General features: G+C 36.8%; 1 protein-coding gene across 6 annotated transcripts in view; it reads right to left on the minus strand.

The window, feature by feature from the left end:
- Positions 1–25,494, minus strand: part of MKX (mohawk homeobox) — a 73,377-nt gene that overhangs the window by 43,307 nt on the left and 4,576 nt on the right. For 5 of the 6 annotated variants that reach the window (XM_009245206.3, XM_009245207.3, XM_063727137.1 and 2 more), the window contains 3 exon segments: positions 25,078–25,237; positions 18,944–19,097; positions 18,193–18,528 (listed from right to left, as the gene is read on the minus strand). In XM_009245206.3, coding sequence (XP_009243481.1) covers positions 18,193–18,528; positions 18,944–19,097; positions 25,078–25,237 — 650 coding nt within the window. 6 annotated transcript variants of the gene reach the window in all.

Below are 25,494 nucleotides of genomic sequence, written 5' to 3' on the forward strand. Positions count from 1 at the left end.
GCAAGTGTAGCACATAGCACAATGCCAGGCACATAGGAAGTGCTTGATAAATAGCAGCCATTATTATGTGTGATAAACATTCATCATGCCATGGGGAATAATCTAGCAAGCTACCTTAGAAGCACATTGTCAGGCTGCTAGGGAGGCTGAGGTGGGAGGATGACCTAAGCCCGGGAGGTTGAGGCTGCAGTCAGTCATGATTGTGCCACTGCACTTCAGCCTGGGTGACAGAGTGAGACTCTGTCTCAAAAAAAAAAAAAAAAAAAAAAAAAGCACGTTGTCAATTGCCTGATGCTGGCCTGCATGTGAAAATGCCTACTTTATGTTATGAGATAAAATACAAGTAACCTTAAGGAAAGCAAGATTGACTGAATGGATAAAGAGAACACGTGTTTTCTGTGCTCATATGTAAATAATTATGTAAATTTCAACTAACTGATTCAGACAGACAGGATTTGATTACTCCATTTATAGATTAGCCATACCAAAAGCATTTAAAGCGGTACATTTTTTATACTTTATAATTATAAGCTCACACTCATCATAATGTTAATTGTCTAAACATTTGTGGTTGTACAGGCAAAACTTTACCCAAATCCCGCTGCCACATGATCTATGCCGGGGTAGGAAGAATTTTGCCCTCATGACTTTTCAACCTGGTATTATATCTGTGAATATGTTACGTTCCATGTAAAAAGGAACTATACAGATGTAATTAAGATGATCAATCAGTTGACCTTGAATAGGAAGATTATCTGGATGGGCTTGATGCAATTATATGAACCCTTAAATGCAGAGCTTTTTCCTGGGGGAAGGCAGGGGGAGAAGTCAGAGAGGTTCAAGCCTGAGAAAGACTCAACATGCGGGTGTTGGTTTGAAAGTGCCAGGAGGCCACAGGGAAGGGAGTTGGGCAGCCTCTAGAAATTGAGAGGCAAGGAAATGTGGATCTCAGTCCTATAGCCACAAGGAAATGAGCTATGCCATTGGCCTGGATACGCTTGTACATGGGTTCTCTCTTAGAGCCCAGAATGACATCTTGATGTCATCCTGGTGAGACCCTGAGCAAAGAACCCAGCTATGCCATGCCAGACTTCCGACTTCCAGAACTTTGGGCTCATAAATGGGTGCTGTTTAAAGCTACAAAATTTGTGATGATTTGTTATGCAGCAAGAGAAAACTAATACATATGCATAAAAACTGTTCTCTGATTTATAACTGTAGTCATCAGTTTTCAACCTGACATTGTTAATGAGTTCAGAAACCACATACTACATTCCTGACTGCTGCATGCAAGCTGTCTGTTCCTGGCCATGTAGGAACCATGATCTCAGGCTGGACGTCTGGCATTTCTCTTGCCCTTTTTAGTTGCAGAGGTTTCACTTAATATGTTCGTAGAATATGTGTGTGGAGATGACGCTGCCCATCAGCATCTCCAACAGGATATACAGAAACATTGGAAAAGAAAACCCTTCAAATTCCCATATTCCCAGGGAAAGCCTGGTGGAGGAGTATGCTGCAATTGTTAGCTAGAAATTAGGTCTGGATATTTGCTGTTTATGATTTTTGCCCAGTGGCGAGATCAACTAGTGATAACATGTAAAACTCGACCTCATGAGAGTGATTTTAGCACCTTAAAGGATGAACCAGAGAACTAGCTCTATAATTCAGGGAAAGACCCATGCAGCATAACAGGGACTGCCTAACACAATGACGATAAGTGCCCTGCAAGCAAAGGACTCTAGAAATGTTAGTTACTCCACTGAAAGCTTGCTGCTCTTGGAAAGATCTTGGGAACAGTGGCTTATTTTAAATTAGCTACTGTGTAAGCATCATAGTTTCCTCCTGCTGACAAATGAACAATCAAACTTATTCCTGAAGGAAGAAAGAAAACTCATAGAAAAATATTCTGTGGTCAGTTCACCACTGCTCAGGGACATAGAAGTATGGTGAAATAGTCAGCTCATTCACAGTCAAACAAACCAACGAAGAATCTAAAGCGCTGAGCAAAGACAATACACTGTATTATTATTAAGAAGAAGAAGAAAAAGAAGAAATAATAATGAAGGTATTAGGGGAAAGCAAAACTATTTTGACATTTTCACAATAAGCCAAATATGCAAATTTAAATATGTACTTTATTGATATGTTTTCAAAGTATGATAATCTTTTCCCTCCCATGGTTTTGTTTTATTTTGATGTATAATTTTAGTCAATTACATTTGTAGCACTAGCTGAAAATTATTAAAATAACCCAAGTACAAAAGGGTAAAAAAGCAATATGAAGCATACGATATTTAATGCTCCATTAATCGATAATTTTGCTTGAAGGAAATATTGGCAAGAAGGAGTGGAATTCTTAGCTCCTTGTTTTTACTTTTAAAAATCCCAGCAGTCCTCACTCAAAGAACCTAAGTTTTCCACTGGAAAAACAAAAAGAAAAGTTAGGTCTAGCGTGCTACACGCTTAACGACACAGTAAAACAGTATCCACTTGGACTCCAGTCACGTTTCAAAAGTACAGTACAGATTAGGTGCACAACTGCCAAGTAATAATATATCATATTATTATAATTATGGCCTTTTTTATTTAACTAAATTATATTTATCTCTTTATTCAAGCACCGTAGTTGAGGAAGTCTTACCTATCACAATGCATCATGTTTTTTACATGAAACCTACCAGGAATGTTGCAACAATTCCCACTGCTCCACTGTGTGCACAGTTACTCTGTATTTATTATTCATTGATATTCAGAATCTATGCTTAACTTTGAATTTGTGCAAATTCTCCATAAAAACTCTCAGAAGTAAGGAAAACATCTTTTACCATAAAATCATTTGCTAAAAGTCTATGTTATAGAATTACCCTTTAAGAGGGGGTACGGAATAAGCTTTATTAATTTCTCTCTCGAAATCTCATTAAATTGCAAAATGTAAATTTGAAAACAAATACATGCTTAATGGGGCTCAAAAACAATAAAAGGTACCATTGCCAAGTCAGAAAAGTTGGGAAATTCATGGAAAGGAAAATACATATGGCATCAAGTTGGTGGGGAAATCCAAACAGGGAACCACAACTCAAAACAGGTGGAAGGCAAGACCGTGGAGAGTGTGAGCTGCTTCTCCCAACAGGGCACAGATGTTCCAAGTGCACAGTTCACAAAGAATAAGTGGCCTACCAGGGGAATCAAGAAGGTTATCAGTTACGAGACAGCTGTCAGAAGAGCTAGGGCATACCTCTTCTTCCTCTCTGTGTCCACAGAGAGCTTTCCGGGTCATCTAACCCCAGGATAAAGCTGCTACAAATGCTCTTTAAATAGGTTAAGGGACCTGTCTAAGGGGGGTCCTAGAAAAGGCTTTAAGGCCATTAAGAGGTACAGAGTAGAGATTCTAGTAACTTCTGATCTCTACAGGGATCATAGCTGCTATGACAAAGGAGTGATATGAAAAAAAAAGATGTTCTTGGAGGATAAAAATAAGATACCAAACTTAAAAGAAAAACTGCAGTAGAAAAATTGATTTATAGGGCCAGGCATACTGGCTCCCATCTGTCAATCTCAGAACTTTGGAAGGCCAAGGTAGCAGCACTGCTTGAGGCCATGAGTTTGAGAGCAGCCTGGGCAACATAGTAAGACTCCCATCTCAACAAAAAAATTTAAAAATTAGCTGGGTATGGTGGCACATGCCTGTAATCCCAGCTACTCTCAAAGCCCAAGGTAGGAGGGTTGTTTGAGCCCAGGAGTTTGAGGCTGATATGAGCTGTGATTGTGCCACTGCACTCCAGCCTGGGCAACAGAGGGAGATCCTGTCTCAAAAAAAAAAAAAAAAAAAAAAAAAGAGAGAGAGAGAGAGAAAGTTGATTAAAGTATGAATGGGGGAAAAGTTAAAGACCAAATTATTAATAATAATCTAGAAGATAAAGCTGAAACTGTTCAGAAAATGGAGGAGAAAGATGAAAAATGTAAGAGGAAAAGTAGAGAACCAAGGAATCTCGGGCTAAGATCCTTTCACAAGTGAATTCTTTTAAACTTTCAAGGCATCAGGAAGAGCTAATGCTTACTTTATTTAAAATTTCCTAGCATAGAAAAAGATAAAATACATTCCAGCTCATTCCATAAGCCTAACATAACTCTAATACTAAAACTGTGCAAGGAGACCATTAGAAAAAAAAAAAAAAAAGAAAGTTAAAGACAAATCTCACTTAAGAATTTCGATGCAAAATTATTAAATAATGTTAATAAATTGAATCCAGAAATACATTAAAAGAATATTATATTGATATGGAATAAAAATTTTCCCAAGAATTCAAGGATGATTAAGCATTAGGAAATGTACTACTGTAAATAACTTAAATAGATTAAAAGAGGACAACTGGATGACAATCTTAAAAACTATAGATACAGCAGTTTGTTGTAAATGCAATGACCTATTCAGTTAAGTGTGTGGTTGGGGAGATATCTTATTAAATAATCTAGGAATGGAAAGAGAATGCCTTAACTCAATAAAGTGATTACGCCAGAAACCTTCTGCAAACATTATACTCAATGGTAAAATATGAGACAAATTCTCATTAATGTGTGTTATTACTGCTGTGAGTCAATGATGTTTTGTAGGACCTGGCCAACATGAGTAATAAATGGAGGGTGGAAGGAAGGGAAAGAGAAGGAGAGTAAATACACAAAACTTACTATCTGAAGATGAGATACTTGTGTACTTGAACAATGGAACTAGATATAAGAAAAATATATAAAATGCAACAGCTTTCCCGTATATCCATTATAGCTATTATTGAAAAGAACTCATCTGCAATAGAAACAATAAGAACAACAAATAAAAATCCAGAAATTAACCTAATGAGAAATATCCCAACCCTATATAAAGAAAACTATAAAAACTAAAAAGATGACCAGAATAAATGGAGAGATCTACCATGCCCTCAGTGGGAAGACTTGATATAAGTATCATGGACAAAAATATTCCCCAAACTAACATTTAAAGTCAGTGAAATCCCAAATTAACTTCTAACAAGAGTTTTTAAAATAGAATTATCAAACTTAAAGTTCTACTAGAAAAATACATTCAAGGACCTAGATGAGAATATTTTGAAAAAAAAATGGAAGTAGACATACCTTGTCATACATCAAAATGGACAATAAAACTACAGTCATGAAAATGGCATGCTATTCTATTCACAATAGCAAACACATGGAACCAACCCAAATGCCCATCAATGATAGACTGGATAAAGGAAATGTGGTACATATACACCATGGAATACTACGCACCCATAAAAAGGAATGCGATCATGTCCTTTGCAGGGACATGCATGGAGCTGGAAGCCATTAGCCTTGGCAAACTAATGCAGGAACAGAAAACCAAACACAGAATGTTCTCTCTTATAAATGGGAGCTGAATAATGAGAACATGTGGACATAGGGAGGGTAACAACACACACTAGGGCCTGTCATGGGGGGTTCAGGGGGAGGGAGAGCATCAGGAAAAATAGCTAAAGCATGTTGGGCTTAATACGTAGGTGAGGGGTTGACAGGTGCAGCAAATCACCACGGCACACATTTACCTATGTAACAAATCTTCACATCCTGCACATGTATCCCAGAACTTAAAATAAAATAAAAAGGAAATCAAATGTTATGCTATTAATATATGATTAAGTTTGATAGAATACAATAGAGTCCAGAAATAGGCATACATATAAAGGAAGTCAGTATATAATGGGGGTAGCATTTCAAATCAATAAGGAAAGGTAGAAGTATTCAGTAAAATGTGTTGGGACAATTGGCTGTTCATTTGGTGGAGAAAAAAGTAGTCTGATCATGATCTCATATAATTTACAAAAATAAATTGTAGGTAGATTATAAGTATACAATATGTACTTAAAATAATAAAAATGTCAGAAAATATACTTCTGATAAAAATTATCAGAAAAATTAAAATATAGCGTATTTCTATAATCTTGGGAGAGATCTCCTAAAAATGACACATGACATAAGGCAAGCATTGCCAGATTTAAACACGTGACATCTACCCTCTTGGCCTCCTACCCCATGCTCACAGCCCAACACCCCCACTGGGCAGAGTCCTTTACCTGCAACCAGGGAGGTTTACTGGTGCCATGCTCCCCAATGCTCCTTTGCAATGTCCCTGTCTTGTGGCTCAGAGCCCAAGTTCTGTTCTAATAGAGACATTGCGATATGCATTTAGCTATGACTTTCTATAACTGTGGGCTTCCTTGTCTCCCTATGCATTGCACAGAATTGCATGCTGTCAGAGGTGTAAGGTACTTATGGATTATCTTGTCATACATCTTCATTTTACAGCTAAAGAAATGAAAGCCATGATTAATAAAGGGACTTGCCTTAAAACACATACCCAGTTGCTAACAGATCTGGCCAACACACAGAGCTGCTGATTTCTAAGGCATTGCTCTCTGCTCTGTCCACATTATAGCTTCCTGTGGTCTCATCTACAAGTGGATAATTTCATGTAGGTAAGGAGGCTGGTTGGAGAGAAAACTCGGGCCCTACAAAGTCATTTTCCAAATCACAGTTGAAGCAGTGGGAACTTTACTATAATCAAAATATACATTTGATGTGTATTCCTTCAACCCAGCCTCTACCCAGACCTTTATGCTGTCATTTTAATGAAAGCATCTGAGAGACAAGGTGAAGTCAAACATAGCACAGACAGGTCATATGCCTCTACAGTTCTTCTCTGAGCTTCCTATGAGCATTTCACCGAGTCTGTGTGTGTTAGGGGGTGGGGATTAGAATGGAATTTAAGGGTTGGTAATATGTCGTGAAATCATAAAGTTGAGCTTTTTTATATTTTCCTAATGAGAGGAAAGTTATTGTAACTATAAACTAAATTTTACTACTTCAATCATAGTAACCATGAAATAGTCCTCGCACACCTTTCAAGATAGTTGAGAATTACTATTCCAGATGATTTATGCTTATACTTTTCCAAGCACATTTTAAGAAAAAAAATACATACAAAATCTTCTGAAAGAAAAAAGTACACAGTTGAAAGAAAAAAAGTGCACAGTTAGATAAGCTAGAGTCCCCATGGGTTGCTGCATAAATACGAATTAGTGCCATATTTCTAAAAAGGTCTAAAATAAGTGAACCCAGGAGACACCATCAAAACTAAAACAAGACCAGTTGCACTAGTGACAAGGTTATGGAGAAACTCCTTGACCCATCTGGATAGATTTAGCAGCTCAGAAGAGAATTCTAGGAGAAGAAAATATAGCAAGATTAGATGCAACCAAAACAACAATAAGAAAAAAATGGAAAACAATCATATCACTCAATCTTGGTTGCAAATTAGCAAAGGCTGTGTGGATTCCAACAGCCAGCCACAGTATTGCAACCATCCAGCTTCCTGCTAGGCTCAGGCATCACAGCAAAGACACTTGGCACCAAATAGCTTCTGGCTAGGAATTTTATGTTTAGAAATGTAAGCCCCAGTAACATTTAAGGAATTCTCTCCCTTGCCAGATAGCCATCCTCTTGCTCTGAAGCCATGTGACATATCACTTTGCCTTTTTGTGCATCTGTTGTCTACATCAGTGTAGAAACTGGGAGGAGAGACTCTGAATTTTGGCCCTTAGCAAAAGGGTACATTTTAGTATCATGACAGTCTTGGCAGAACAGGGCATTCTTACTTGAAATGTCTCTGCCATACTGGGAGATTTGTTCACCATCACCTGAGACTGGCTTGGCTGAAGGGACTATCAGTTCTTAATACACAGGCAACTATGTGAAAACTTAAGGAGCAAGCTGTTTCTTGGAAATATCACTTTATGAATGGTTGTCTCTGACCACCTTTCAGCATTTTAAAAGGTTTCATTTTCATTTGAGTTCTGTTTTTCCATTTTAATTTTGTATTACTAAAATACTCCTCTCTAAATCACATTATAAAAAATGTTCTCTTTATTTAAATGAAAACCGATCAAAATTTTCATTTAAAACAAAAACAACACACACACACACAAAAACAAAATTTTGTGTATGCGTGTGTAATAGGACCAAAAAGTGAACACAGTGTGTAAAAGATGTACATCTTCATCACTGTGTCAAAGATACTCAAAAGTACTGAAGTCAGTGGGCAAGAGGCAGTTTTTACCCCTATCTGCAGTCCAGCAATTCTGGAAGACATGAAAAAAGTGCTTAAAAGAATCATGGCCATTGCTAAGGTGCTGCCCAAAACCATGAGTCTGTGAAGTCTGAACTTCAATTTTGCTTTTTTTGGTTGTGTGACCTGAGCAAATGCTAAAAGTGAATTTCACCCTGTAGCACCTCCTACTGGGCTTGGAAAAACAGTTACTGACTCACTTTGGGAAAGACTCCAAACTGTTGAAATTAGAGTGATGTTGCTGCTTCAAACTGAGACTAATTTATCTCCTCAAAACCACTTTCAAACTGGGTTGTTATCCCTCAAATTGTTTCTGGCCACTTCCTGGTAATAACTTTAATGTCTCCAGTGTTTTGTACAAGGCAGAGGGGAGATGCCACCGATCGTCTTCAAAAGCGACCTTGTTTTTCCAACTATGTTCGATTTCTATTACTGCTACTACTACTACTACTACACACACACACACACACACACACACCGCAGAAACCTTTGGCCACCAGTATTAACGGTGTGGGATCTTCTGCAAACCATTTCTATTTCCCATAATAAGCAAAGATGATCCCTAGGTACTGTATGGCTATTACAACCCACAATTTATAATATCAACTTGTGTAAAAACCTTTCCACTCTAGCTATTAAAACAGAGAAACTTTTAGAAATGCACACACACCTACTCCAAGTTCTCAAAAGTTCAACACTAATGATTTAAGTATTTTTTAAGTAAAAGTCATTTAAGTACCTGAAGCTGCCAAAAACCGTTAGACTTACTGTACAAAGGATCAGGATCACATCTCCAAGCAACAGAGCAACTCATAGCCAAAAGTGAACATTTTCAGGGCCTTGTATAGAGGCTAAAGCAATTTCCTAACCTGAAAAATAAGGATTGATCTGGAAGATCCTTTAAAAGCTGGTTGCTGGATTTACAAAAATCCCTGACTATTTACTTCTTTAGTACAATGAAACAGAGAAGTTGGGTAACGGAAGCTGTCAAAGAGGAAAGAGAGAAAAAGTTCATTACGCAGCTGTTATTTAAACACACCACCTCTCATTTAAACAGAAAACTGAGAAAAATATTCAAATTTTGTGAAGGGAATTGGGCAAAGTGAACACGTTTATTATTATATTTTTTCACTTCCTCAAAACTCACAATTATAAATGATATCATTTATAATGGAAAACAAGAAACCAGGCTTCCAAAATTAAAAGTACCAAAACTCTGGACTGGAAGAAAGCACATATTTACCCTGTGTAAAAATTCTGTTACATCAACAAGACAAATTTTAACACAGAAAAATACCTTCTTAATTTTAGAAACAAAGTAGGGAGGCAGAAAGGAAGAAACTAACTGCAACTAACAAAAAAAAAAAGAAGAAGGGAGAAAAGAAACCACTTCTATATTCATTAATTAGAATGTCTTGTTATTTTCATAGACAGTAAAAACTTTTTGAAATTCTTTTTAATCTTAGGCCACAGAAGCATCAATGGATCATATTTGGTCTCGTCAGTGTATAAAGCATTTACAAACCTAACTAAATATAGAATTAATGGGAGTTATGCACTTATATTCCTTATACATAGGAGAAGAAAAAAAAGGACCCCTTTATGCCAGTTTCGAGTTTGGCTTGATTTTTTACGACTTATTTAGAAGCCCTAGGGAATGAGAAAGTCTCTTAATGGAAATACTGACACGGTCTTAAATATAGTGACATGAACAAGCACTTCTATGAAGCTGCCCCAGGATGTGACTGACCACTGAAGCAAGTCTGAAATGCATTGAGTATCAGAAAGTCAATTTTGATCAATTTGCTGATAAATACCAGTAGAACGGTAATGCCAAAATACAGAGAATGCCTTTGTAAGATCAAAATTTCACGTTGGTAAACTTGTTCTTAACAGGAAAATATCAAAAATGTATGGGATCTTTGCTCTTGCACATGGAGGAGAGAGAAAGTGTAAAATTTCTGTATGGACTTTCTCCTATTCTCATATGCAACTAAAAATAGTCATTCTTAAAAAGTCACAACTTTGACTTAGGGTTCTTGTCAACCCTGACAGTAAAGGTGGCACGCCGCAGGGTTTAAATGAGTGGGTTTAGATCTGTGCTTTATTTCTTAAGTCTCACCTCCAAGGCTATGTATGCTACTAAGTAAACAATAAATCCCATTACTTAGTGAAGTCAAATTTGTAAAATCTCCATTTGTTTTTAGTTGTCTGTCGGCTGTGCTTTTTATTCTTTGGTGGATTTTTTTTAAACTCTCTAAATTTTTCCATTTTTCATCCTTGCATCTCTCTGGAAGTCACTCTTTTACATGAAAATCGACTTAGTTTCATTTTACTCTCTCTATGTTTTTCTTTTGACTCTCTTAAACATTTCATTGTTTTCAGCTTCATTGTTTAATTTTCTTTTTTTTACTTTACATTTTTCTTCTTTTTAAAACTTTTTTTTAAACCAATTCAAACTTATTCAGGACCCTTCCTCTTGTTCTGTTCACAGACACAGATCAACATATACTTAAGTAAATGTAAATGTTTTTTATGATTTAAGGAACAGACACACTAAATCATCAAAACACGAATTCATTCACTGAAGAAACATTTATAGAGTAAATACATGAAAGACACAGTAGTAAGCACTAGGGGAATTATAAAAATTAATACAACACCATTTCAGGGCCTCCAGGAGCTTTTAATACATACAAGGCAGTGAGAGCCAGTACCAAAGGAAAGAGATAGGATGCGACTGCATTTCGGAAAACAATTTGCCCACATTCAGCCAAATATGAAATCAGTGTTGCTACATTTTTTAGGTACCACAATGTAAAAGGACAAAAATGTCAGAAGCAAACACAACCCTAAAATATCTGTACAGTTTCTAGGCTAAACTGTCTCATACTTTCGATTTGTTTATAAGCTATATAGTATGATAGTGCGAGTCTCAGCATCTATCTACACGTAGGATTTTTCGGGCTCTCACGTGATACCAAATAACAAAGAAAAGTGAATGGAAAGCCACCCCTGAAGGAGCCAGCACACAGCTCATGTTGCCAATATTTCTTTTTTTATTTTCTTGTCTGCCATTAATCTCTCAGTTCTTCACAATGGGTGAAACCCTGGTACAATTGCATTTGAATTTTTGCAAGTGAAGCCAGAAAGAAATGTAATTTTCAAACATCAAATTAATTTGAACTTCAGAAAGAATCCATGTCAATGTGTTTTGCTACAATCATCACTCATAAATGTTTACTATGAATCTATGGTATTCCGAATAGTGCTTAAGTTTTTATAATTCTATAGCAATCCCATGCATATTCAAAGGGTCAGTATTTGTATAAATCTCATTTTAAAAGATTCTGCTTAGAAATAAGTAATTACAAAAGTTCCCTTTTAAAAAGGCTGTCAGGAAGACAAGGCTCTTTATCCAAAGGAGTGAGGGGCAAGTTTCCGATTGTGATTAACCCTGAGGTTACTGATTTGAATATAAGTACTGATATAAGTACTGATTTGAATATAAGGTTACTGATTTGAATATTTGAATATATTCCTTGTATATAAGAAATACAAGGAAGAGGACATTTAGAGAATAGAAAAATTATTAAAGTACATCTCCAAAGCTGTGCTGAATAGTGTAAGTTTAGAAGAGAAGAAAATTCTCTATTTTTTAAATTGGTCCTTAAATTTCTGCTATCTGGAAATTGGACTTATGTGAAATACCTCATTCCCAGATGGCCTTTGTTAGGTAAGGTACAAGACAAGGAATTGGACAACCTTTCAAATATCCTTTAAATGTCACTCGCTGGACTGGTGATAGAGGCTTTTATTATTCTCTGCTGGAGTACATCAACAGTCATTTGCATGCCAGGAAAAGAATGTCTGGAATAATCCAAAAAAGGCAAAGCTTAATTCTTTCACTAAAACCAAGAAAGTGACAGCACAGAAAGGGAAATAAAATAAGAAAATAAGTATCCGAGGTAGACTTACTGGTCAACAAAAGCCCGAAAGAGATACCGTGCGTGTGCACCGAGGCATTCACGCAGGGCCCTTAACACAGATGGCTCTTGATGCTGCCGTAAGAATTTTTTTAAGTTACCCCCCAAAACAAAAGCTGAAATGAAGGAAACAGATAGTGTCAGGGGGAATATTCACTGCTCAAAAAGATCTGCCAAGGCATCTTTTTAAACCTTTCTTCTTGTTCATTTAAATATGGTTACATGGATAGAGTGACCAGCACCAAACACAGGGCTACAGTGAGTCTAAGCCAGAGCTTTCATGGAGTGGCTCTTAATTATCATTTTTGCATGTGGAATGAATGCACATAGGAGCAGCAGCTCATATACCAATGGATTGTGTCCCAGAAGGGTCCTTGTTACATTGGTTGTTTAGAACAGAGAGTACATTTCTCCAAAGAAACTATGCCATAAATTAAGCTTGAAGCCCAGGCAGATCCAATGGTTTATTGAACTCATGAGCATATCTAGATTTTACTACTGATACCAGCTTAAATTTTAAGGTACACAGTGTGCAGGAAGAGAGAGAAAAAGAAAAAAGAACATTTTCTCCCCTGAGGGTCATTATGAGCCAAGAAAAAAGGTTTGGAGATGGCGGTTGGACTTGTTATCCTCCCAAACTTTCTACGTCCTTGTTCCTCTTTCCCCAGTAACCAAAATGCCTTGTTCTCTCGTTTTGTTCCATGTCTCCAACCGCAGCAGGACATCCAAATGGATACTACCTCCCAAAGTGTCCCATGCACCAATAAACGACTTCTTTTTTCTCTCAATCAAAATCTTCATTTCTTCCCAGGGATATTCACCTCCATCAAGCAGATGGGAAGTTAGCCCGATTAATTTATACTAACATAGAAAACACTCCTATCTGCCTAGATGCTTTGGTTTATACCAGATGTGTCTAATTAAGAGGGATTTTAGAGAGTTTAACAAGATGAAGTTTAAACATTCAACCTCTTGGGAGCAGGATAAATTTATAAAGTATATACTGACAGAGCCATGGGGCTCATAGGCCTTTTTTTTTTTTTTTTTTTTTTTTTGAGACAGAGTCTCATTTTATTGCCCAGGCTGGAGTGCAGTGGCATGATCTCGTGATCTCGGCTCAGTGCAACCTCCACCTCCCAGGTTCAAGTGATCCCCTTGCCTCTCTCCCCCTAGTAGCTGGGATCACAGGCACGCTCCACAATGCCTAGCTATTTTTTTTTTTTAGTAGAGATGGGGTTTCGCCATATTGGCCAGACTGGTCTCGAACTCCTGACCTCCGATGATCCACTGGCCTCGGCCTCCCAAAGTGCTGGGATTACAGGCGTGAGCCACCGCTCCTGGCCTGCACTAGGCCTTTATAAACTGATCATCTGTGATCTGTGAAAGGGAAAAATGCAACAAGGGCTTGTCCTCAAGTAGAGCAAAACAAAAGGGGAACTCCACAGGTTTTATTTCAAGACTTGCCTGATTTACTCCTTCTTAGAAACCTCTTTCCTCCTTCAGTAGAGAAAGAAATTTCATAGGCTTGGTTCTGAGGGTAAAGTCAAAGTCTAATTCAAGTTAGAAAAGGTTCCAGTGAGAACCCACTCTGTAAGGCGGCAAAAACGGTTCCATCTGGAGAATCTGAGCCCTGGTTCAATAGGAATGGAGGTGGATATTACACCAGGAGTCCTTATCCTGGCACCTCAGAGAGCAGAGAGAGCAGACCACCTGGGGGCTAGAGGCTTGGACATCAGCTTGTAAGGAAATTCACTCAAACATCTGAAAATTACCATTCGCTAAGCTCACATGATAAAAACAAATTATAATTTTAATTTAGATGACTTAATTCAACGGATGACACTGAGTGGCTAAATTTCCTTTGAGTATTAATTACATTTAGATGCAATGACCTTAATAACTCTGCTCAATTGCAATGGTAAAATTACTGCTGTCAAAAATGTTTCAACCCATTTGTAGTGAGAGCCTGCTATGGTCCTGGCATGAAGCCAAAGACTGTGGATTACAGAGAAATAATGTCTATGTAAAATCAATAAAAATATGTTTGCATTTGCTTTGATGTTTCTAGCAATATCTTCAATTAGGATTACTACTTTATAATCTACAAGATTCTGCCCCCTAGAATTTAATAAAAATAAGTGAAATAAAATTCAGTGATACATTATCCTTTCTCACACCAACTTTCAACTGGCTTTTTTTTTTTTTTTTGAGACACAATTTCACTCTGTCACCCAGGCTGGAGTGCAGTGGTACAATCTCAGCTCACTGCAACCTCTGCCTCCTGGGTTCGAGCGATTCTCATACCTCAGCCTCCCGAGTAGCTGGGATTAGAGGCGCCTCCCACCATGCTCAGCTAATTTTTGTATTATTAGTGGAGACGATGTCTCACCATATTGGCCAGGCTGGTCTCGAACTCCTGATCTCAGGTGATCTGCCTGCCTCGGCCTCCCAAAGTGCAGAGATTACAGGTGTGAGTCACCGTGCCCGGCCTCAGTTGGCTATTTAATTCTATATATTTAATAAAACTCATCACAAGACAGCTACTCTAACAAAAATGGATGAATAAATGGATAAAGTTCCTTAGCTGTTGGGCACGGTGGCTCACGCCTGTAATCCCAACTACTCAGGAGGCTGAGGCAGGAGAATTGCTTGAATTTGGGAGGTGGAGGTTGCAGTGAACCGAGATCGTGCCACTGCACTCCATCCAGCCTGGGCGACAGAGCAAGACTCCATCTCAAAAAAAAGAAAAAAAAAAGTTCCTTCGCAATAAATTGTAACAAAAACAAATAAATTGTAAAGTGTTCTTTTAAAAAATTTGAAAGTTCAAAATCTTTGTACTACTGTAGCACTGGGGCAGGGGGTGTTAATACAGACTTAGAAAATTTCTATTTAGGTGAGGAAAGAAAGATATAACCAGATGGAATTGAAAGAATTCAGAAGAAGGTTGTATGCCAGAGAAAACCATAGCAGTTGCTCAGAAAGTATTTCTTGAAGTCCCCTGTTTTACTATTTATACATGCCTGGTAACCCAGCTACAATTGCAGCAACACTGTCACTCAATTCCCACCGAAGACAGCCATTGATTGTTTTGACCTGAAACCTAGCAGATCAGTCTTAGGCCACCAGTCTTTCTTAATTCTCCAACCATAGAAACAAATCATTTAGTCTGCCCTTTTTAAGTTGATGCATACACATGTAAAACCAGAACTTTATGTGTCTAGGTTGTTTTCTCATTGTTTGCATAACTAAAAAAAAAAATAGGCTTTTATTTAAAAATAGAATTTGGCAAGTGAATAGTCCATACTATGGACCAAGTGCCTTTGGAATGCTTTAATAAAAATAAGCCACCGAGATATTTAACTTTGAAAAGAATCAACTACACAGGCATGCTATTCATTCTGGCTTTATATTTTGTCACTTTTAAAAAGAGCATGCATTTTCAGAAGACTCACCACACCAGGAAAATTGCGTAGGCATCTAACCTATATTTTTACCAGGCAATGTTAAAAATTTTATAAGAAAAATATTTTTAAATAAAAGATTACCAACTACCAATTACTCTGTCTCATTAAAATTAATGTATTTGTCATTTTTTTGTATTTGCCTATGCACATTTGTACTGTCATAACTGTATTATAGTGTTTCCACAATTTTTAATTGTTTTTCAATTAATATTACATTATAAATATATCAAGTATTTTCATAGTATCAGTATTATAAATAAAGATCTTGACTTTTATGCAGTCTTAATCTGGTTTGGGAGTAGGATAACATTTACTTTTTTTTTAAATTCATATTTTTTGTATGTTCCAGAAAAATGTATAAAACACGAGCATTAATTACTTCTTCAAAGTTTGAAAAGAAATGGATGTATTAAGTCATGTGTTTTGGGAATTGGATTGACTAAAAATCTTAATTTTTCCTAAGTTATTGGCCATTTAAAACTTTTCTTGTTTATGAACTTTCAATTTGTGTGGAGAATGCCAATTTATTTAAATACGCATTTACATATAGTATATTGCCAAACAACTGTGCATAGTACTTCATCATAATTTTTTAAAACCTTTTTGTTTAATAACTGTTTATTGATTGTTGTTTCCTTCCTTTGTAATTTCCAATTTTAATTTGTGTCAATTTTTGCTTGTTTAATTTATTATTGTTTTAAAAGAGTCAACTCTTATTTATTTTTCAGCTTCCCATTTGACCTTTTTTTATTTTATTTTATTTTTCAATTATCTGTTTGAACAATGTGATTGCTTTTCCTGTCTCTAAAAATAAACATTCATAAAACTCTGAATTACTTTCAAGCTCTTCTCTGGTCACAATAGTCAGATGTTAATATGTAGTGTCTTCATTTTCTTTTGCAACAGGGTCTCCCTCTGTTCCTCAGGCTGGTGTGCAGTTGCATGATCACGGCTCACTGCAGCCTTGATCTCCTGGGCTCAAGCAGTCCTCCCACCTCAGCCTCCCAAGTAGCTGGGACTGCAGGTATGCCCCACCATGCATGAGTAATTAAAAAAAAAATTTGTAGCAATGGGGGTCTCACCATGTTGCCCAGGCTTGTCTCAAACTCCTGGGTTCAAGGAATCCTCTTGCCTCTGCCTCCCAAAGTGTTGGGATTACAGGTGTGAGCCACCTTGCCCAGCTTCATTTTCATTATTGGCTAAATTTCCTTTTATTTTTTCTTCTTCCTAGACCCAATTATTATTTACAAGACGATTTCTGTATTTTTGAGTGTTTGGAGTTTGTTTTTATTGTTGGAGTTGGTGATGCAAAGAGAAAATGAGGTTGATTCAAGTCTTTAGAAATGTATTGCTATTTTCTCTGAGTCTTTGTAGATCATTTGTCTCATACATATTCGTAGACGTTTGAAAATCAGATTGCTGGTGAAATGATCTGAAGGGTACATTAACAGAGCAACTTTAGATTTCTTAATAAAGCCCTACTGTTCATGGACCAAGCTTCTTGATATTATGAAGAAAAGATGTAATAAAATGTGTATAGTTTGTATCATAGGGCCTAGTATACCCTAACTACTCGATACATGATTGGTACTAGTAGGGATAATAATAGTAATTATAGTAGTGATGTTCTTCCTATCTCTTGTGCAGACTCAGAGATCTGGAGGAGAGTACCTACTATGTGTTCTTGGTCTGGGTTTTCTTATCTGTGATGTAATGTGCCTGGTCTAGATGTTTTCTGAGGTTATTTGCAGCTCTAATATTCTAAATCTCATTTGCTGCCATTTTCAGGACCCAGACTCTGTCTACACCAGATGTTGGTCATGCATATTCCTTGTTCCAAAGTCACCTCATACACTTCTTAACAGCAAACCTCTCTGGGAACTGAAGTCAAGATAGAAATTTTTACCAAACCTACTGCTCCATCTGAAAGTTTTGGACAGGTAGGAATCGATCCTTTATTTCTGGAAGGAAAGTAAAATTTTAAAAGCTATTTTTCAGCCCTGCTTATGCTTTTCAGGAACGAGAGTAAAATTTCCAGAGCAATGGAAGCCAGACCTATACCTTTCTTTCACAAAAGCTTGACACCCTATTAATTAGTTTTCATTTACCATCACTATTTAGCCATCAAAGCATTTAACAGAAAAGATGAAATACAAAGTATTCGCAGGACTGGCCACAATCCGGCACTATCCTCTATTATAAATTATTCGTAAAAGCCAGTATATACCCCCCAAACATTGTTATTATGAAGATTAAAATTATTATTAAGAATGAAAATTCTTCCATCTTGAGTTAATTTTTGTATAAAAACAAAATGAAAATATTTAAAAATTAAAATAAAAAATATAAAAAGAATAAAACTTCCTGTCTTTAATATGAAAATTGAAAATTTCTCAATAAGACCATAATCTACTAACAAATGTATCCATTGGCAATTCTAAACAAAACAAAAGCTTTAAAACTGAATTATGAGCAATATGTGAATAATCTGATGCCTTTATACCTGTTAAAATAAATCCCTCTGATGCAGTTTTAATTATGCTTTAAACTGGTATCACAGGAATTACTACAGAAAGCACGGGCTTACCTGTGCGATAGACAAAGTTGCCTTCGGTTTCTGATGACGATGGAGACACTAATTCTTCCTCAAATTCATTGGAGCTAAAAGATCCCGAGTGGTTTCTTTGCCTTGTTTTTCCCATCATGGTAGTGTTCGTGGCCATGACATGTCTCAAAGAGTCATTAAGGTAACGGTTCAACAAGCTGCTCTTGTATTTGGGGGGTGCCACGTAGTCCTCACTGGCCCGTGACTCTGGCCTCACTCCTGCTTTGATGACCGAATTCTCACTTTTAATCACGGGATGGTGAACTGGGGTATTATAGCCCCCTTCGTTCATGTGGGTTCTTGGAGGATTTTCTCCATCTAAAGTGGAACAGTATCACTAAGTAGGATGGTATGCATACTTTCCCCCAGCCACCCAACTCTTATACTTAATCCTTAAAAATATATAAAGGAAATATATTTAAAGTATATAAAATTATCTTTGATATTCAAGATCAATTTTTAGGCAATGAAAGCAAATATTTACGTCATCTCTCACTTATGGTATTTTAATTTTAATGAATTTCACTGAATATGTTATTCTGACACATGGTATATCTATAAACAAGAGGAAATGGCCATCATTCCTTTGGTCATTTATAATATTATAAAAATGAAGTTACTTCATGCAATAAAAAAGAACCGTTATGGCACCATCTTATTTTGTGAGAGCAACCTTAAAAATAGCAATTATGGTGAACTTGCTTATAGAGGCAAAACAAAAATATTAACAAACCTTCAGAACATGAGTCATCACTGCTTACGCTAAGCCGTTCAGCATTGCCTTGAACATACTTGTTGTATAACTTTATCCTCAAAGCCCAGCTTAAATCTGGCTGTCGAACGGTATTCTTAAGCCGACGTCTTGCATTAGCAAACCAATTTGACACCTAAAACGGTATTATTTTTCAATTAACAAAACTTAAAAACATTATCCATGGTGCAATTATTTTCTCATAAAGGAGCTAAGCCTCTCAGCACCTCTGATCATTAAATATTCTCAGGACATAAGAATACTGGACATTCACATCCATTCATTCATTTGACAAACGTTGCTTACTACAGACACTGAGCATTTAGTGTATTTGTGGAATAAGGAAAAGTGAAAAGGCCTTGACATCAAAAAATTTTAGTAAGACAAAAGTCCAGTAAGAGAAGTAGGAGGGTATACAAATAACTAGTATAAGAAAGAATGTGATGAATGGCATACAAGACATTAAAATGATACAGGAGTCCAAAGGAAAGAGGGGTTACTTTCATATATGACTCCAGCCTTTTTGAGGAATTTAAGTGAGCCTTTGAAGAAAGTCCAGAATAGGTCAGGTCGAGAGGGAAGGGAAGTGCATTCCCAATTAAGAGGACACAGGAACAAATAGAAGTGAAATTCCAGAGAAATTGTAGGGGTTGAGGAAGAGGGAAGAGTTAAAGATGACCTTGAGTCATCAAACCTGTGGAACCAAGACAAGGGTAGTGCATTTGGGGAAGGAGATAAAACTTTCTGAGGATAAAATGATGTGTTTGGCTTGGGCAATGTCTAGTTTGAGGTGCTAATACTGGTGACATGTCTGGTAAGAAAATAAAAGTGGTATCTGAGATTGAAGGGAGGGGATGAGCAAATTCAAGAGGAAAAGGCACAGAGGTAATAGTCAAAGTTGCAAGAGTAGAGAGAATGAAAGCTGGGTCAAGGGCCAAGCTTTGGAAACCATTAGAGATGAAAAAAGTGGGACCTGTTCGCTTCCAAAAGAGGAGTTAGCAAAACAGAGGTAGAGCCATGGGTGAAGAGGGGGAAAATAAACCAAAGAACTCCTCACTTTAAGCCAAAAGTCAAACGCTTCTTAGACAAATAGGTGAAGGCAAAGAAAGAAATATTTCAAGACAAAGAAAAGCTACTTCCATTCTTTTTTTTTTTTTAGATGCTACTGGATTTGATACTTGAAATTTCTTATAAAATACCAAGTTATCATCAGTGCATAGATTTTTAGAAACTCAAAAGGGCAATACTTGCCTTCAAAAGAATGAAACATGGGAAGAGAATTAAGTCTTTCTGCCAGTTTGGTCCAGAACATGACCAAACTGAGGAATTTAAGCTAGGCTTTGAAGAAAGGCCAGATTACTATAATGGTTTGTGTGGCAATGTTTGCACTGGAAATTTCTACTTTTTTTCTAGATTTGTACTATAAATACACATTTTTTGTGCATTACTCAAGTCCTTATTATTCTACTTAAAAAAAAACCTCTAATTATACTTTTTCTCCCTATCCTCATGGGTAAACACATGGTGGGTTTCCCATATGTATTTAATATTCAATATAGTCAATATTATCTTCTTCGTACTTAAAGCAATGATAGTTATCCTTTCAAATTTATATGCAATGACATATTATCTCACTGTGGCATTTCAGAAGTCAGTCTTCACCAATACTTCTTCCTGCTAAGCTATGTTACTATTACTAGGATTCAGTCTGACTTCAAACTCTCAGTCCTTCCCATTTTCTACAGACAGACAACAGAATTATTGAGTGACTATTGTACTTTAGCCATGGTGTTAAGTCCTAGGAATGAATAAGCTTTGTCTTCTGCACTCCCGGAAGGACTAGCAGGAAAAGTACTACACATAATTAACTGGGATACACTGGTGAACATTAGCTGCGGAAGCACAAGGAGCCTGATCCCTTTCTTCATGAAATTTCTCAAACTCCCTTGGATTCTTCAACTCACTGCCAAAATCTTTATCCAACTACTTTATCCAGCCATATTACTAACTGGGAATTTGAAAACATTTCTCTTTCTAACTTCCCTGTCTTCCATTCTGTTCTCTTAAATGGATCTTAGCAAGTATCATCAAATTCAAGAATTGATGCTCCATTTTGATTTAATCACTTCACTTCTTCAAATCCTCATAAATGTCCTGTTATCCCATAATCACCACATAGTGGAAGAGGGCCTGGCTTCCTGTTCTGAATTTGCCAAAAACATGCTGTGTGAATTTGGATAAATTATTCAACTTTTCTGAACTTTGAATCCTTCATCTCTAAAATGGATTTGATGGTTCCTAATATCCTTGCTAGCTCTAAAAATTAAGATGGGTGAATACAGCCCAAGTTCCCCTACAGCAATGTTAATTTCCTTTATACTAGGTACCAACCTCCCTCTGTTGACCAGTACTGTCTCCAGCAAGAGTGTTTTTGTCCTTCTTTGCTCCTTTCACACACAGAATACAGCCTGCAACTTCCCCTAGATCATTCATATTTACTAGAATCCAACTCCAAAACATTTTTGTAACTTTCTTTACTAAACAGGATATAATTCAGACTAACCTTAAATCTTAACTAAACTTAAATCTTCACACAGCAACCACACATAGTACAGTGTAAAATCCAATTCTTATGAAACTCTTCTTATAATGAAAATGCAATGGCCTTCTAATTTAAAAAAAAAGTAATACACTACCCTTCTAACAGACAAAAATGGGGGAACATTTAAATGATTTAAATGTCATAGGAGATTAACTAACTTTTCGTGTATAGGAGTCATATCTCTTTTAAGTTTTATATACTCATAGTCTTTTTTTTAACCATATTATAATAGTTACACATTAGGTGATTTTCCAGAAAGGTTTGCTGATGTCTAATATAGACTGTTTCAAAACTGATTTCATAAATTGACCACCCCAAAATCTGGTAATATATATATTCTGCTGGGGTTTTTTGTTTTTTTGTTTTTTCAGTACAACCTAACAGCTAGATACACTCCAAGGTCTTTAATGTGTATTTGCAGTAGGTCCTGCAAACAGCAAATAGTTAGTTAACAAATTTGCATATACTTGTTTTGCATTTCTTTCTTGATGAATTAATGCAAATTCCATCTGTTTCACTGAAGATAAAAATATCGGTTCAAATTTTCCACTTTTAATCTACTATGGATTCCTTCGGGTTGTCGTTCATATTCTCTTCAAATTGTATTTTACATGAAACAGGTCTCCTTAACCAAGGATAGGTTCTGGAACAGAATTTTAATGTCAAACTGAATGCTATATGTGTATATATGTATAGACGTTTGGGCCTGTAAGCTTTCACTATAAAATATGGGAGATAGTTAGATATGACTAATTTGTATAATTATAATTTATATCAGTATCTATCTCTCTATCTATCTCCCATATTTTATAGTGAAAGATTAGAAGGCCAAACATCTAGAAGCTGGGAGGGAAAACTAAATAATATTCATCCTACTTTAACAAAGGTGTTTACATTCATCATGTTGACAGAGCAATTGTTATAGTACACCCAAAGGAATAAACTGGCATCTGTCCATGTTTGAACACACTGAATTAACGAACCTCTGAGCTATTCAACTGAAATATTGAGCACTTCATTTCCACACCATGTAATATAATGGTGTGGAATAATGAATAAGGACTGATTTGAGATTTTGTTGAATATTTAACAGTTATTACAAGCCTTGTAGCTGATAATGGCATATATATGTCAGCGGGCATACTCAATACCAAGCAAAAACAGAGTTATGTCAACAGAGGAGACAGAATCTTGGAACATAGCAGTTTTAACAAATCGTATGTGGACATATCACAGGAATATGAGACTTTCATTATTAGAGTAGGAAGCGTTAACATCTACTCATTATTCCTTGGTAAGTTCCATATCCTGCCATAATACAAACCCCAATCACATACAATTTTATACTATTCCACAATAAAGCTGTTTATATTTTGAGAGTACAGAGTGTATTTCTATAGCATTTGAACAATGATCAGCCATAAGATCAGCCATAAGATCCATTGGTAATTCTATACATTTTTATTTTTTCCATTTATCACTTTAAAGTTTCAGAAACCAGCTTCATTAATAATAAAATTTGAAATCATTATACAGTTGTCATTTATTATTATAAAAATTATTTTACCCCACTTAAAATTACATATTTTTGTGCATTTTTATTTTCTGAGCACTAGTGTAAGAGAAAAAAATGTTTTGAATGAAAATTTCATGTAAAGCATATTTTAAAAATGTAATAGCCTTACCAAGATCTAAATGTAAAAAGCATTTTTATTTGTATTTGAACTATCATTACAGGTGGCAAATAATTTAAAATTATATCTACTTGTATTGCAGCTCAACAAAACTACTACATAAGAAAGTTTAAATGGCTCTCCTAATGACAAATGCTACTTCATAATTTTAAAATGTCCTAAAATATGTCATAAATGTTCTTTTGCTTTCTGTATGCAGGAATAGCCTCTATTAAATATGAAGCTCTATAATCGGCCAAAATAACCTAGTGTTTCATTGCTGACATCACTGTGAAATATTCAGATAACTCTATAAATCAGTGTATTTTAAAAATAAATAGCATATTTATTTAAACTGAAATTTTAACATAGGTTATTTATTTTCATAAGTCAGGTTCTTCTGACTGGAATAATTCATTTCGAAACTACTTTGGTAAATTGCTAAAAGATTCATAGTTTTATGTTAAACAGATATTAAGCCAAGAACACTAAATTAATTTTCCCCTCCACTGCTGCAGCAAATCACTATTAATACCATTGCCTGATAATATGAAAGAAAACAGATGTTTTTGTATATAATTATATTCTGAAAATAAGCAGAAATTACGTATTCTAGTATTGATAGCCTGACAATAAGTCAACTTTCATGCCTTGTCAAACTTTCCAGTAATTCCTAAAGGGAAATTTTAGATACTCTGGAAAGCAATTTTTATTTTATCCACTAGTTCCTTTTTTCTTTTTGGAGTTCCTGCTTACTGTAAATTTAGTGGAATGGCCAAATTTTCACAATCAGGTAAATGCTACTGCAATGTGCAAAACTTCTCACCTGATGTAGCTCCTCCTCCTCTTCTTTCTGAATAAATTTGCCTATTTGCATGTAAAAAAGTTCAAGCCACCGTATTTATTTTAAAAAATTGTGACATGATGGGAAGAGCATTTGATCTGGAATTATTTATTTCCAGGCCTCTCTGTCTTTTACTGACACAACTGCCCCAAGTCTTGATTATGTCAAGTGTAAAATTCTGATAGTAACTGCCTACAACATCGTGGTTTTGTGAACAGTAAGATTCAGTTTTGAAAAGCTAGTCAAATGTAAAGTAATGCTGTTCACCAGAGAACACACAAACTTTGCACCATTTCTCTACACTTGGCAAAGTAACCCAACCATCTGAAATCTGCCTCCTCTCCTTAAGCCCAGCAGAAAAGCATCAGGAGCAAAATGCTGTGGACTGCAGCTAATGTTTAGGATGCTTCCTATTAAAAAATAATAATAATAAAGTGTGTGTGTGGGGGGGTTGTTGATCCAAACATCATTTCTTGTCTTTCTATCCCCTACTCCCAGCTGTCAGTAATGGTAATTTTGAAAGTTACTCTGTACCTGAGCTTTAATACTGGGCCTTAATATGGAGCGTCACACTGCGTGGTTCTCAAAGTGGGGTTCCTCCCTAGCCTCTGCTTCAGTAACACCTGGGGCCTTGTAAGAGATGCAAATGATGGTCTCACCCCAGACCTGCTGAATCCGAAACTCGGAGGTGGGGCCTAGCGATTTGTGTTTTAAGCTCTCCAGGCGATTCTGATGCTCACTAATGTTGAACCTTCTCATAAGTCTGTAGGTTACTTTTCACTTCCCTCCCTGACAGCGCATCCTGCATTCTCTCCTGCACGGAGCATCTGCACTGAACTGAGGGATGAGGGTGAGAGGTAATTCAGAAACTCCCACAGCTCGGCTCCATCCCTCTCCAGGTAGAAGCGCCACGTGGAGAGCCACACGAACCCTAAGCGTTCCCGCTCTTCAGCCCCTCGCCGGAAAACGGATCAGGGTGTTAATGGGTCCTGATTACCTGCACTAGCGTCATCTGCGAGCCGAGGGCCAAGAGTATCTTCTCGGTCTTGGTGGGGTACGGGTTGTCACGGTGCTTGTAAAGCCACTGCTTGAGGGGCCGCGCCATGTCTTGCAGGGCCTGCCGCTTGTGCCTCACCTTCCCGCCATTCTGCCGGGCGCTGGGACATGGGGAGAGGAGGCGGCCCTTGTGAGCGACGCGTTTGCCCGCCCGGCCCCTCCACGCCCCGGGAAAGCCCGGGCCACGCATCCAAGCTGCGCATTCCTGCCTTGCGCCCCTGCACTGCGCGCGCCCAGAGTTTGGGAGAGGCAGGAAGTGGAAGCCACACAGTTTCTGGATGGGGAGATCATTTCGATAGGTTTATCTTGAATAGGGGGATACCTTGAACCCAATACCCCAAGGTTAGAGGTTTAGGAG

The sequence above is a fragment of the Pongo abelii genome, chromosome 8, assembly GCF_028885655.2.
Source record: "Pongo abelii isolate AG06213 chromosome 8, NHGRI_mPonAbe1-v2.0_pri, whole genome shotgun sequence".
Lineage (NCBI taxonomy): Eukaryota > Metazoa > Chordata > Mammalia > Primates > Hominidae > Pongo > Pongo abelii.